The 14,548-nt window shown below is 35.7% G+C and overlaps 1 protein-coding gene across 1 annotated transcript; it reads left to right on the plus strand.

Moving 5' to 3' along the window:
- The first annotated feature begins 294 nt into the window (after positions 1 to 294).
- On the plus strand, positions 295 to 9,370 carry LOC127804468 (uncharacterized). Its single transcript, XM_052341333.1, has 4 exons — positions 295 to 663; positions 859 to 943; positions 7,866 to 7,973; positions 8,181 to 9,370. Exons 1-4 carry the CDS (start codon positions 295 to 297, stop codon positions 9,368 to 9,370), a joined length of 1,752 nt encoding a protein of 583 aa, XP_052197293.1.
- The last annotated feature ends 5,178 nt before the right edge of the window (positions 9,371 to 14,548 follow it).

Genomic DNA, 14,548 nt, shown 5'->3' on the forward strand with positions numbered 1-14,548 from the left:
TCACTTTCTTTAGACCCTCCAACATCCTTAGCCGATCTATTTGTCAGAGCAAACCGATATATCCTTCACACTGAGATTATGAGGAACGTGGCGGGGAAAGAAGACAAAGAAAGGAAGAGAAAAGAACGTGAAGGGGAAGAAGAGTCTATTCGACTACAGGAATGAAATAGAAGATCAGACGTACCAAAACCTCATTTTAATCATTATACTCGGCTTTTACAACCCCGATCAACTATATTAGCCGCAGTAGAAAGAGAAGGACTCCTTAAACTACCCTGCAGAATTGATCGACCCATGGGAAAAAACCAGGGACAGTATTGTAGATACCATCGAACCAGGGGGCATTCCACTGATCACTGCAGAGAATTGAAGAATCAGATTGAGATGCTCATTTATGAGGGGCACTTGCAAAGATATGTGAGAAACGAGGAAGAAGAAAATAGGGAACCCCGGCAAAGCGGAGATAGACGTGATGGGCATGAAAGGCCAAACCCGGGGCAACAAGAGAGAGGAGGAGATCGTCGGCAAGATATTCATGTAGACAATGAACCGACTCAACAGGCCATTCACGTTATTTCAGGTGGGGAAACCCTAGGTGGGGACACATCAGCATCCCGTAAACCATACGCCCGTCAAGCCTACCAAGTAAACTCAGTAATGGAGGTAAGAGATGATGAAAAGCCAATCACCTTCGCCCCCACCGATTGAGGTGATATAATACTCCCACATGATGATCCCATGGTTATCTCAGTAGTCGTGGCCAAGCACCCTATCAGTAGAATTTTGGTAGATAGTGGCAGTTCTGTCAACCTGATCTATTGGAACTGTTTTGAACAAATGCATTTATCTCATGACCAGATGAAGAAAGTATCCTCACCTCTATATAGCTTCACTGGAGAAGCGGTTCCAGTTGCAGGATCAATTGAGCTGCTTATCACATTAGGTGTGGACCCCCAACTCGTAACTCGACAAGCGAATTTTATGGTGGTTAAAACTTCATCGGTGGCATACAATATGATCTTGGAACGCCCGTTACTCAATGATCTAAGGGCCATAGTATCCTCATGCTACCTATTGATGAAATTCCCCACACCCGCAGGAGTAGGACAAGTTCGAGGAGATCAGAAGAAAGCCCGAACTTGCTATATGTCGTCTACAAAAGGGAAAAGAGCTGAAGAAACCTTATCCATAGCCGAGAAAGCCATACATAAATCCTTGGAAGAAGGAGCCGCACGTAAACCTCAACCTGTTGAGGAATTGGAAACAGTACATCTGAGTGAATCAGATTCTAAGAAAGTAGCGTATGTGGGGTCCCAGCTTCCGGAGCATACGAAAGAAGAAATTGCAAGATGCTTGCAAGAAAATTCAGACGTATTTGCTTGGAAACCAAAAGATATGCCAGGTATCAGTTCAGAAATAATATGTCACCACTTGAATGTGGACCCCCAATTCAAGCCGGTCCGACAAAAGAAGCGAAACATTGCCCCTGATAGGCTACACGCATTAGAAGAAGAAGTTGACAAATTGCTAAAAGCGGGCGTCATTCGAGAGGTATTATATCCAGAGTGGTTGGCCAATGTTGTTATGGTCCCAAAATCTAATGGAAAATGGCGTGTCTGTGTGGATTTCACCAATCTCAATAAGGCATGCTGTAACGCCCCGCTCCCACTTACGGGTGTTACTCGTGAACAATTGCCCAAATTGTCCACCTGCCTGGCCTTTGGTGAAGGGCGGACCATGTTTCAAGAAGAAACGCCCTAGGTGGGAACTAGGCTCGTCATTCCCTTCACTTTAATCCTAGGATTCACTAGCAAAATTGGGCTTTAACCACACCACATAGGCTAATAAAGAAAATCTCCTACAAACGCCCAATCGCCATTTTCTTGATTTTATTTAATTCTTTTCCCATTCAAGAATTTTCACCGGGCTCCTTAAAATCACCATTTAAATCAATCCATTGACTGATTACCAAATTTGGAGGAAAAACTCAAATTTTCAATTTTCCAAATTTTCGGCATTTTCTCCAAAAATGCCCGAAAAATCCATTTATTTTGAAAATTCCTTCGGGGCCCAAAATCAATTTAGAAATGCCCCTTAATTTCCCAAAATTCCAAATTTTTAAAAATTTTTGGCTGGCGGGCCCTCTGGCACGCCCGGGGCCCGCGTAGGGCCCCGTTGGGCGCTGGCCACGTGCCTGCCCGCGCACGGCCGCGCGCGCCCGCATGCGCGCATGGCTGCGCGCGCGCTTGCATGCGCGCACGGCCGCGCGCGCGCCCACGTGCGCTGCTGCGGCTACCCGCTCGCGCGGCCGCCCGCACGCCCGCGGGGGCTGCTGCCCCCCCTGCTGCTGCATCTGCAGCACTTTCACACTTCTTTTCTTTTCTTTTCTTTTTTCTTTGGGCTATAAAACCCCAAATTTCTAGAAATTAAAAAGAATAAAAATACTTCACATGCTTTCAATTTTAGCCTATTATTCTCCATAATTAAGGCTTAAACAATATTCTTGATGCTTCCACAACATACATCAAACACCTACTAATTTTTCCAACAAAAATCATTTACTTACATCTTGTTTGCTTCCCACAATATACCCAACAATGAGGCTTTCACCCAACCTAGGCTTCAACATGCCTTAAGCCAATGCCTCATTTCAACATAAAATCAAATATTACAAAAATGAAATACATTACATCTCATAAATCAAACACATCAACATAGGCTTCCATAAGCCATAACATACACTTGAATCTTCTTTCCATGCTTCCACATGCCATTCCACCATTTCCTTTACTTTACCATGCTTTCACAACCTACATGTGAGGGTAAAAACCTCATGAGCTATTAAGCTCAATAATGGTGCAATGCCAAATAAATATGAACATAACAAGTTATATGATACCAAATGCATGCAAGTGTGGCTAGGTTTCTTTGCCCTCACAACCCTGCAAGGTAGAGGCATCAACCCACCATTTCAACCATGTTCTCAAACTAACCTATGGCCATAAGTCTCATGAACACAAAGAACATGCCAAATGCAACATATACATATATGAAACATATTTAAAAACCCATTGCATGGCCACCCTCCTATGGGGCCGTCCCTTACCTCTTCTTGAATATTTAAATCTCCCTTTCAAGAGAGCTTCCATCTTCAATTTCTCCCATCTAAGATGGCATTAAAACAAGAAATTTACTTTCTTTGCATATAAGAACACTAAGTAAGGAGAAAAAGAATGAGACTTACCTTGATTCCTTCTTCATTTCTTCTCCCTTCTTCCATTTCTTCTCATCTCTCCTTCTTTCATTCTTTCTCCAAATGGCCAAAGGAAGAGAAGACTTTCTTACATGCCATTTTATACTATTTTTCCATTTTTTCAAGAATGCATCATAGCCATTCACTAAAGGCACAATCCATGTGTTTAAGGGAAAACTAATCTCCACCACTCATTTCAAATAAAAAAGTTTCTTCTCTTGGAGAAAGCACAATCCATGCTCTTCATCTTGATTAATCTCATCCATTGGATTATTTTGCCTTTTCAAGATTTAAGCATAACCATTGGATCACTTGGAAAATTCTTTTTCTTTCTCATTTACTTAATGAGACAATTATATGCCATTTTCAAGACTTAATCCAAGCCATTGGATATATTTCACCTTTTCAAGACTTGATCCTAACCCTTGGATCAATTTAGTCTTCCAATACCAAAATTAGCCATTTTCTCATATATTTATTTTGACTAATTTCAACACATCACATGAGAGACCACTTGAAAGACATAAATCCCTCATTTTCCATTTAAATAAATCCCACCATTTTCCAAGCATTAATGGGTGACCATTTTCCCATTTTCTATTCTATTTATTTAATTCACCATAATTTCAAACATTAATGGTGACTATTTTCCCATTTCATTTGGATTTTCTTTAATCCAACACCATGATGCCTCTCATTAAATGCTTGAAAGACCAAATATCCTTTCTTTTTGCATTTAATTAAATCATTCTCCAACTCATAAATCCACATATATATACATGCTCCCACATTTCTAATATATATGATTTCTCTCAAATTTCCAAGATTATGCCAAGTGTCACTCTAAGACACAAACTTGGCTTCCAATTCTTTATCTTGGTCATCCATGTGGCATTACCACATTAATTCACTAACTTAGGGAAAATTTAATTATTCTCCTCAAATAATTTAATATCCACCGTTTTCCCTATTTCCAAAATTAATTTCCTTCATGGAATCACTCCAAAATTCCCAAATACTATTTGTGAATTTATTAATCCCACATATCTCCTCATAAATACCAAATTTAGATTTTTATTCACTTATACACCTAATTCCACATAGGAATTATTTTTAATTTATCAAAATACCCTTTTATTGGATTTCTCTACCCAAATTATCAAAATACCCTTCTCATGGGCATTCTCAATCTCAAGGATCATCTCCTTCTCAAGGGCATTTTTGGAAGTTTACTTACTTCCTTTCCTATTCTCTTAACACCGATTACACCGGGTGTTATACATGCCCCAACGACTCATACCCGCTACCACGGATCGACCGTCTTGTGGACGAAACGTCTGCATACCAGTTTTTGAGCTTTCTGGATGCTTTCTCAGGGTACCACCAAATAATTATGTACCCTCCAGACTAGGAGAAGACATCATTCATCACTGAAAAGGGGACATATTGCTACCAAGTCATGCCTTTTGGACTCAAGAACGCCGGAGCCACTTATCAGCGCATGGTGAATAAAGTCTTTAAAAAACTGCTAAGCAGCACAATGGAAGCATATGTTGAAGACATGATTGTGAAAAGTCGAGAGGACGAATCCCATGTAGAAAAACTAGCGCAAGTGCTGGGAGTCTTTAGACAGTACAAGATGCGGTTAAATCCAACAAAGTGTGCCTTTGGCATACAGTCTGGAAAATTCTTAGGATACATGATCACGCAAAGAGGAATCGAGGCAAACCCTGAGAAAATACAAGCAATATTGGACATGGAACCACCAGCATCAACTAAGGAAGGTCAGCGATTGACAAGGCGAATGGCAGCTCTTGGACGTTTTCTCTCCAAGTCAGCTGAAAGAGAGTTACCCTTCTTGCGAACATTAAGAGCAGGAAAAAAGTTTGAGTGGACAGAGCAATGCCAAAAGTCATTTGAAGCGTTAAAGGAGTATTTGAAAGAAGTTCCCCTATTAACATGACCAGAAACTGGAAAGACATTGTACTTATACTTGGGGATAAGTGATGAAGCCATAAGTGCTGTATTAATCAGAAAAGAAGGACAGGTTGATCGACCAATATATTATGTCAGCAAGGTATTACAGGGACCCGAGACGCGTTATCTAGTGGCAGAAAAAATGGCATTAGCACTATTAAACGCATCCAGAAAGTTGAGGCCATACTTCCAAGCTCATTCGATCATTGTACTTACAGATCAGCCCTTGCGAAGTATTTTACAAAAGCCCGAATATTCCGGTCGCCTTACCAAATGGTCCATTGAGTTAAGTGAATATGATATCCAGTATCAACCTCGACAAGCTATAAAAGGACAAGCGCTGGCTGACTTTATTGTGGAATGCAAACACTCCGATAAGGCAACAGAAAATAGGCAGGCAGAATGGTTGTTGTTTGTTGATGGAGCATCTAGTTCATAGGGGAGTGGCGCTGGGATAGTACTCGTATCCCCTAAGGGAGAAACATTAGAGTATTCCCTACGATTTGCTTTTCCAAGTACCAACAACGTAGCTGAATATGAAGCATTAATCGCTGGAATGAGGATAGCAAGAAAATTGGATGTAGCACGATTGGTTGCTCATAGTGATTCTCAGTTGATTGTGCAGCAGTTTCAGGGACAATATGAAACCAGAGAGCAGATAATAGCCCAATACTTGTGCAAAGTAAAAGACCTAGCACAGACATTTTAGAGTTTTCAGTTAACACAAATAAACAGATCACTCAATGGACATGCTGATGCTTTATCTAAACTAGCGTCCACTAAAGAGACAACAGGAAGAGCAGTATTTGTTGAAATGCTTCATCAGCCGAGCATCGAAGAAAAAGAGGTATCATGTGTGGAGGCAGGAGCGGATTGGAGATCGTCTTTCTATCGTTATCTTACTAACAATGAATTACCAGATGATCCACAAGAAGCAAGAAGACTTAAGATGCGGGCTTCAAGGTTTACAATCATAGACGGGATATTATATAAACGAGCTTACACTACACCTCTTCTCAAATGTTTAGGCCCTTAAGAGGCCGAATATGTCTTGGTAGAAGCTCATAGTGGAATATGTGGAGAGCACTTGGGAGCAAGAGCCCTAGCAACCAAAATTTTGAGAGCCGGTTTCCTTTGGCCCACATTAAGGTCAAACGCGTTAAACAAAGTCAAATCATGCGACAAATGTCAACGACACGCTCTAGTCCAATCTGCCCCGATATCTCAGTTGCAACCTACGTTCCAGCCTATACCATTCGCTCAGTGGGGTTTTGATATTTTGGGACCTTTTCCTCAAGCACCCGGGCAAAGAAAATTTTTAATAGTGGCCACTGACTATTTCACCAAATGGATTGAAGCTGAGGCATTGGCTACCATTACGGCATGAAAAGTGGAGGCAATGGTATGGAAAGACATTGTGTGCCGATTTGGGATACCAAGAATTATCATCACGGATCATGAGAAGCAATTTGACTGTGACTCCTTTAGAAAATTCTGTGACGACCTAGGAATTCAACTAAGATTCGCATCAGTGGCGTATCCCCAAGCTAATGGACAAGCTGAGGTCAGTAACCGAACCATATTACATGGCCTAAAAACCCGACTTGAAGGAGCCAGAGGCACATGGGCCGACGAGCTACCCACCATTTTGTGGGCTTATCGAACAACTAGTCGGGTTGCTACTGAAGATACTCCGTTCAATTTAGTATATGGAACAGAGGCTTTAATTCCCATTAAAATTTCAGCTAAGTCCCCAATGAAAAGAAATTGCGAAGGGTAGAAGGAGCTTGCCTGTATCTAGCCGTTTACAGCATTGCCACGCTTAAATACCACCAAATTAATACACGCTGTAAATAGATTAAACTCACAAAATTAATAAAATTAGGCCCAAAATGAAATTTCAATCGTACAGAATATTTAATACATAATTCTCTACTTACCGGAATAATTAAACCACGATTAAACTGAGTTTAATCCGTAATTTTTCTCCAAAAATGGCCTGACGCGCACTTCTTCTTCTTTATTTTTTTCCCTCTGGCTGCTGCTCGAAAATGCCCGATTTTTCCTCCAATTTTAGTTGCAAATTGCAGTTTAAAAGCCAAAGGAAATGGCTCACCAGCGGCTGCTGCGTGGTAGCCTCAATGCACTCACCGTCTTGCCCAAAACGACATCGTTTTGGGCAAGGCTTTGGTTGAAAATCAGCTAAAAATTCTCTTCTGCACGCACAAGCCCTAGGCCTCGAACCCGCGACCGTCGGCACTGGCCATCACCTTCACACATAACATGCGGCCCATTAATTTTAAAGCAATCCCACCCCAATTCCGCAAAACCACATTTTAACCCCCACAGTTTCATTTAACTACACACACACCCCCAAACTCCAATTCTCCTTTATTGCACTTACACCTGAAAACTTTCAAAAATCTACTAAATTAATTTATTTTCTTATTTTCATAAATACTTCCAAAAAGATTATTAATTGGCTTAATTTCTTTTTTTAATACAAATTTAATTAGTATTTCCTTTAACTTACCATTATACAATAATCTCCGCAAACACAATAATTAATAATTAATGTCTCTTAAACCCAACTTAATAATCATATATTTAATTCTCAAATTCTGGGATATTACAGATGAATCTCGAGATATCTCAATAAAGGAACAAATGTCTACTGTTTTGCGTTATGCGAATAAAATGGGACATGTAGTTGAACGGTTCATTGGGGTTGAACATGTTTCCAGTACTACTGCCCTATCACTTAAGGCTGTTATAGATAAATTATTTTCTAGATATGGGTTAAGTATATCTAGATTGCAGGGGTAAGGTTATGATAGGGCTAGCAACATGTAAGGTCAGTTTAATGGTCTCAAAGCACTTATTTTGAAAGAGAACTCGTGTGCTTTCTATGTTCATTGTTTTGCTCACCAACTTCAATTTGCACTTATAGCTGTAGCAAAGAAACATGTGCAAGTTACTTGGCTCTTTAATTTGGTTTCTAGAGTGGTTAATATTGTTGGAGCGTCATCGAAGCGTTGTGATCTTTTGCGAGAGAAACAAGAAGCTGTAATTTTTGAAGCACTCCATAATGGTGAGATTTCAAGTGGCCGGTGTCTTAATCAACAAAGTACTATTACTCATTTTGGTGATACTCGTTGGGGATCGCATTATGGTACTTTGATTAGTTTGATTTCCATGTTCTTGCCTATAGTTGATGTTCTTGAAATGATTGTTGTTGAAGGATCTACTGAACAAAAATGTGAGGCAGATGATTTTTTGGACTCAATACAATCATTTGAATTTGCTTTTAATCTACATCTCATGAGAACCATCTTAACGATTTCAAATGAATTGTTCAAGGCATTACAAAGAAAAGATCAAGATATTGTAAATGCTATTACTTTAGTGAAAATATGCAAACAAAGACTCCAAGTGATGAGGGACAATGAGTGGGATTTGTTTTTGAAAGCAGTGGTTTCTTTTTGTGAAAAGTATAATATTGATGGTCCCGACATGGATGGTGTTTTTATATGCCGAGGTCGTTCACGGCGTAACACTGAAGAAATGACAAATTTGCATCACTTTCGTGTGGACTTGTTCTATGCTATCATTGATATGCAACTTCAAGAATTGAATGACCATTTTTATGAGGTTAGTACTGAGTTACTTCTTTGTATAGAATGCTTATGCCCAAATGATTCATTTTCTGCTTTTGACAAAGAAAAATTAATTCGTCTTGCTGAGTATTATCGTGAAGATTTTTCAAGAGTAGAGCTCATGGCAGTTGATGATCAGCTTCAAACTTATATTTTTGATATACGATCCAACAAAGAGTTTGAAGAATTAGGGGGACTTGGTGAACCTGGACAGAAGTTGGTTGCGATGAAAAACAATATAGTGTATCCATTAGTTTATAAGCTTGTGACTTTGGCATTAACTTTTTCGATTTCCACTGCTACAGTTGAAAGGGTATTTTCTACAATGAATATCATGAAAAATCGATTGCGTAGTAGGATTGGAGACCAATGGATGAATGATAGCTTAGTTGTGTATGTTGAAAAAGATGTATTTAACAAAATTGATAATGAGGTCATTATGCGACGTTATCAAAGTATGAAAAGCCGCAAACAACAATTGTAATTTTTTTGTTTACATTTTAATGTTATCATTATTGTCTTATGTTGGAAATTATATTTTTTGTATTTAAGTTCGCCCCCACTAAATGAAAATCCTAGCTTCACCCCTGAATCTGTCAACCTAAGAATAGACTTGGTTGACTAAGTGCCATGCTTATTTATGTCTTAGTCGATTAAGTGTTCTGTTATTTTTATGACTTAGTTGACCAACTTATTTTGTCCGTCGACCAAACTTTTTATTTTGCCTGATTCTGTCGACTAACCATTTTTATCTATCGACTAAGTCTCTTTCGCAGAAATTATAACGGTTAGTTTTTGCTGCATTAAATGCTCGGTCAACCACCCCAATGGCTCGATTTTTGGATATTTCCACCATTAACTATATATAGGTGGTTAAAGACATGTTGAAGCTTTTAGAGAACATTTATTACTATCAATTACTGAGCATTCACTTTGTAATTGTGCTTTCAATTTGTACTCTCTCTTGTTTTTCATTTCGAGGTTTTGCATTCAATTGTTTTATTCATTAACAGCCTCACATTTATTGTAGAGAGGGTTTGTATTAAGAGTTTTTAACTCTTAGATTTATTTTCGTTGTATTTGTTACAGTTTACCTAACTTGGCTAGAGGGCCTACGGTTGTAGGAGAGATTGTAATCTTCTTAGTCTCGGACTAGAGGGCCTACTTGTCTAAGTAGGGGGTTTTTTATTAGTAAAGTGATTTGAAAATCCTTAGTTGTCAACTAAGATAGTGGCCTAGGTTTGGAAGGGCAAACCACTATAAATCGTGTGTCCTCCTGCTTATTGATTTATTTTTCTTATTTTCTTATACAATCAAGCTATCACAAGTTTTATGTGTGGTTATTCTAAATTAGTTCATTGAAAAATTAAGCTTAAATAAAAAAGCATTCAACGTTTTGTTAAATAATTTTTATTCACCCAATTCACCCTCTTTTTGGGTGCTGGTGTCATTATATCACATCGCTTCACCTCTTTGTAAAATAGTCATATATCGCTAGTTTTAAAAATTTATTCTCTTTTCAGTGTTTAGTTTTATTTTTATTATTTACAAGTTTTACCTCATTATTTATTTGTGAGACTCGAGGTTTACCTTGATAATCTGTTGATGCTTTGTAGTTTTCATCTAACATAATTCTTATTTATAAAAAAAAATTAATTATTTGAGATAAGAAACTAATAATAAATAATCTAATATATCAAACTAATTTATTATAATGATTAGTTTTATAAAATAATTAGTTTTTTAAATAAATATTAATTTAATACAATAATTTAAATTATTTTATTATCATATTTTAGATTATTATTTCAAATTATTATTTTATTAGTTATCATAATCATAAATTATTTTAGTGAATTTCAATCAAATAATTAATAATTTTATTTTCATAAACAATTTTATTTTCATTAACAAATAAATATTTCAAAAATTAAAAAAAAAACCAAAAATATTTTCCCCAAATCCCCTCATTTCCATATTCCCCTCCATTGGAAACCTGAACTCACCCCCTCTCCCCCCCCACCTCTTTCTCTCTATGAACTTACTCCTGTTATTGACCCATTTGTCTTTGCCTCCACCTCTGATCATCGTCGTTGCCTGCCTCCACCTCCGATCGTCTTTGCCGCCTCTAGTCATTGTTGCCACCTCTAGATCGACCTCCGTTCCTCTTTTTCTAGCTTCATAGATCGACTTTCAGGTACTTTTTTTCTTATTCATAAGTAGTTTTTGTTTCCTGTCTTCAGAAATTTTGAATTCTTATTCATATGTGCATGCTTGTGTGAAAGCTGAGATGCAGCGCGCAAGCGCTTTGTTGTTGATTTTGAAAGGTATATATAGGTTTGGAGCAGAGATTTTTCCTACATCTTAATGTATTTCTTTTCTTTCTTTCTTTTTTATTGTAATGTCGCAATTGTGACTTGGTTACTGTTACTGTTCCATCATTCTATTGCCATTCCATCAAATTATATGACCAATGTTGCTGCCTTCCCTGTAATGGTTTATGAGAGCTTGATCACACAACAGTGAACACCATGCGGGTTTGGACCGTTTGCTTGTAACCAAACAGTTTGCATATACATCTATAAGTGATTAGAAAATGTTATATAGACCATTATTCTTAATCAATACTAATTTTTTAATGGAAAAAATAATTCTTTTGCCTATTTTGATAAGTTAACTATATAAGTATGATTAACATAAATACATACATATTGTTACTTTACTAGGGATGGTGTAAGTATTGATACTTTAAGATATGGCTACTCAAGAGAGAGGGAAATTGAGTAATTAAATTTGTTTTTAATAAATATTATTAATTAATAATTTTCTTTAAGAATATATATATTTGATAATTAAAAGAAATTATGTTTAAGATTAATAATTAATGCAAAGCACAAGATATAATAAAAATAAATAAAATGAAGTATAAGTTAATTTATAGTGGTTTGGTATTTTCACACACACCTAATGTACTCTCTCAAGATCTAACCACTCTTGGGATTCCACAAAATCAATTTCACAAAGATTTTCATACTAACTCAATGTGAAAACTAAATACACATCTAGATTACAACGGGTTTTAGACAACTACTAAATCAAGATTTTCTCTCTAACTTATCTTGAAAACTAAATACATCTAGATTTTAGTGGTTATAGGAAATTTATACAATTCTTTAAATATTTACAAATAATTTGTCTACACTTGAATACAAATAAGCAATTAAGTACAAAAATATTCAAGGCAATAACAATTACATAAAATAAATAAATTAGTGACCTCGAAAAAATTCGGAATAGACTTGAAAATATTTTTCTCCTCCTGCCTTGTGCCTCTTTGGTTGATGTACAATAATATTTTGTGAGTCTCGAATTGCTTAGATGATAGCTTGAGAGTGTTTGGGATGTTTAAGGTGCTTTGGATTTGCAATAGAAACACTTGGTTACTCAAAAATGAGTTTGGGGGTATTTATAGGTATTTTGGGCACTTTTTTAAAGGTAAAAAATCTAATATTTTTTATATTCAAAAAATATTTTAATAGAAAATAATATTTTTGATAATACACATGCTATGAAAAATATTTTATAAATTAATTTAAAAATTATAAAAATATTTTTAGTAGAATATAATATTTTTGGTAATAAATATGCTATAAAAAAATATTTTATAAATTAATCAAAAATAATTTGGTACTAAAATTAATATTTTCAAGGAAAATACTCTTTTTATTAATCACCAAAAATACTATAATTTATATATTAAATTTTTGTTATTAATCATTAAAATTTAATTAATATGAGCAAGTTAGTTTAGTAAATTTAAAACATGAGAAATAAAAGGTGAAACATAATAATCATAATACAGAGGTACCATTAAAGGTGAAACACAATAATCATAATAGAGGCGCCATTTAGATTAAAAATAAGTGTGTTATGAATTTCCCATCATTATGACATGTCAGTGATGATAGTTAGGTCGGAGTGATCTTGTTTAGCTGCCAAGTGTACCAGCATTTTACACATGGCCTCAAGAAAAATGCAAGTTGATGATAAGCTGATTTGTTAGTTTTATTTCTCAGTTTGTTTTGGTTTTATTTTTCACTTATTCCAGATATTTCTTTTCTTGGATTATGCCAGTTAGTTTCTCTATGCGGGTGGTTACCTATCTTTTAGGGGGTAGTTTATCCTGTTTTCCTATAACCAGATGAACATAAATGGCTATTATGCAAAGGAGAAGTAACATGTTTTTATCAACAAAAGTAGAGTTTACGGGCCCAAACTAGTCTTTCTGGATAGGTCATAAAAAAAGATCACAAAAACATTCTAATCCCCAACTAGATTTCTGTGTCCATAAAAGCATAACTAGATAACAAACTAGGGACCCTATCGAAATGCCTTATCATTGTAACCAAAAAAATATAATACATTGAATTTTGTAAATAAAAGTCATCAATTAATATATGAACTTCTATTTCATTTAGTTAAATAAAAAACAATAGTAATGTATATACACAGTGGCGGAGCCAAAAATTTTAGGTAGGGTAAGCAAAAATTAAATCCCAAACTCTAAATTCTGTCTAAAATTAAATAATATAAAAAAATTAAAAATAATATAATATTAAAATATATATATATCAATAAATTATACAATCGACGTATTCTCATATTTTAATAATGTAGCATAATAACATAATTATCAATTTTATTAAATATCTATTTTTCAATATACACAACTAAGTTATCGTTTAATCATTAATCTTAAATTTGATTGCGCAAACGAGTCTTGATAAACTGCATGACAGACTCTCATTCAATCATTGATCTCCAATTCAATTACATAGTTGAATCTTGACCAACTTCATGATAGAAAATATGTTTTCTGCCATAGTTTCAAATGTGTAATTAACAAATTTGTAACAAAAAATGAAAAAAATTAATCCCTTTAATTAAAACATAGTTAAAGAAATGGTCAAGGGAGGTTAACATACATAAAAGAAAAGTGAATCAAAATTTCATCTATCTTATTTTTAATTTTCAGCCAATATTGAAAAAAGCATTGGCAGTCACCACCAGCCACTATGACCTGTAGTTTTCGACAATCAGAGACAATCACTCAACACCCTTACTTTCATCGACCAACATACCAAAAAAACTAATAAAATCTAACGGCCAAATTTCATAAATCTAAACTTAAATTTTTGGGCAAACGCAATGCGCATAAATGCACTGGGAAATACCACCAGCCATTGTGGCTGGTGGTTTTTGGCAATAAGAGGCAATCACCCTGTACCCTTATCTTTATCGACTAATATTTCTAAAATTCAGAATTTTTTAAAAATTCAGGGTGGGCATTTAGAAAAAAAATTAAAAAAATACTAAATTATTATATATAATAATTTTTTTAAAAATCCAGGGTAGGCAGTTGCCCACCATTGGCTATATGTGGCTCTGCCACTATAACACGCATACGTAAGATTATCCTGTATAATATGTGTTAACAATTATTTTACGAAACGAAATTCGTTCACATTATGCATTGCAGGGTGAACTGCTTGTATACTCAGAAACTAGAAGAAGTATTTGGTTACAGATATTTCAAGACCAAAGACGAAGATTATATTATCATTAGAACACTAATTTATTTGATAAAAGAATATATTTGCAC

Source organism: Diospyros lotus, chromosome 6 (genome assembly GCF_014633365.1).
Source record: "Diospyros lotus cultivar Yz01 chromosome 6, ASM1463336v1, whole genome shotgun sequence".
Lineage (NCBI taxonomy): Eukaryota > Viridiplantae > Streptophyta > Magnoliopsida > Ericales > Ebenaceae > Diospyros > Diospyros lotus.

Excerpts from the sequence above, each read along its gene's own strand:
- LOC127804468 (XM_052341333.1), top strand. The coding sequence starts at position 295 with ATGGGAAAAAACCAGGGACAGTATTGTAGATACCATCGAACCAGGGGG. Across the intron at positions 664-858 it reads AAGTAAACTCAGTAATGGAG|ATGAAGAAAGTATCCTCACC; the intron begins GTAAGAGATGAT and ends TCTCATGACCAG. Across the intron at positions 7,974-8,180 it reads TGGGGTTGAACATGTTTCCA|CTGTAGCAAAGAAACATGTG; the intron begins GTACTACTGCCC and ends TTGCACTTATAG.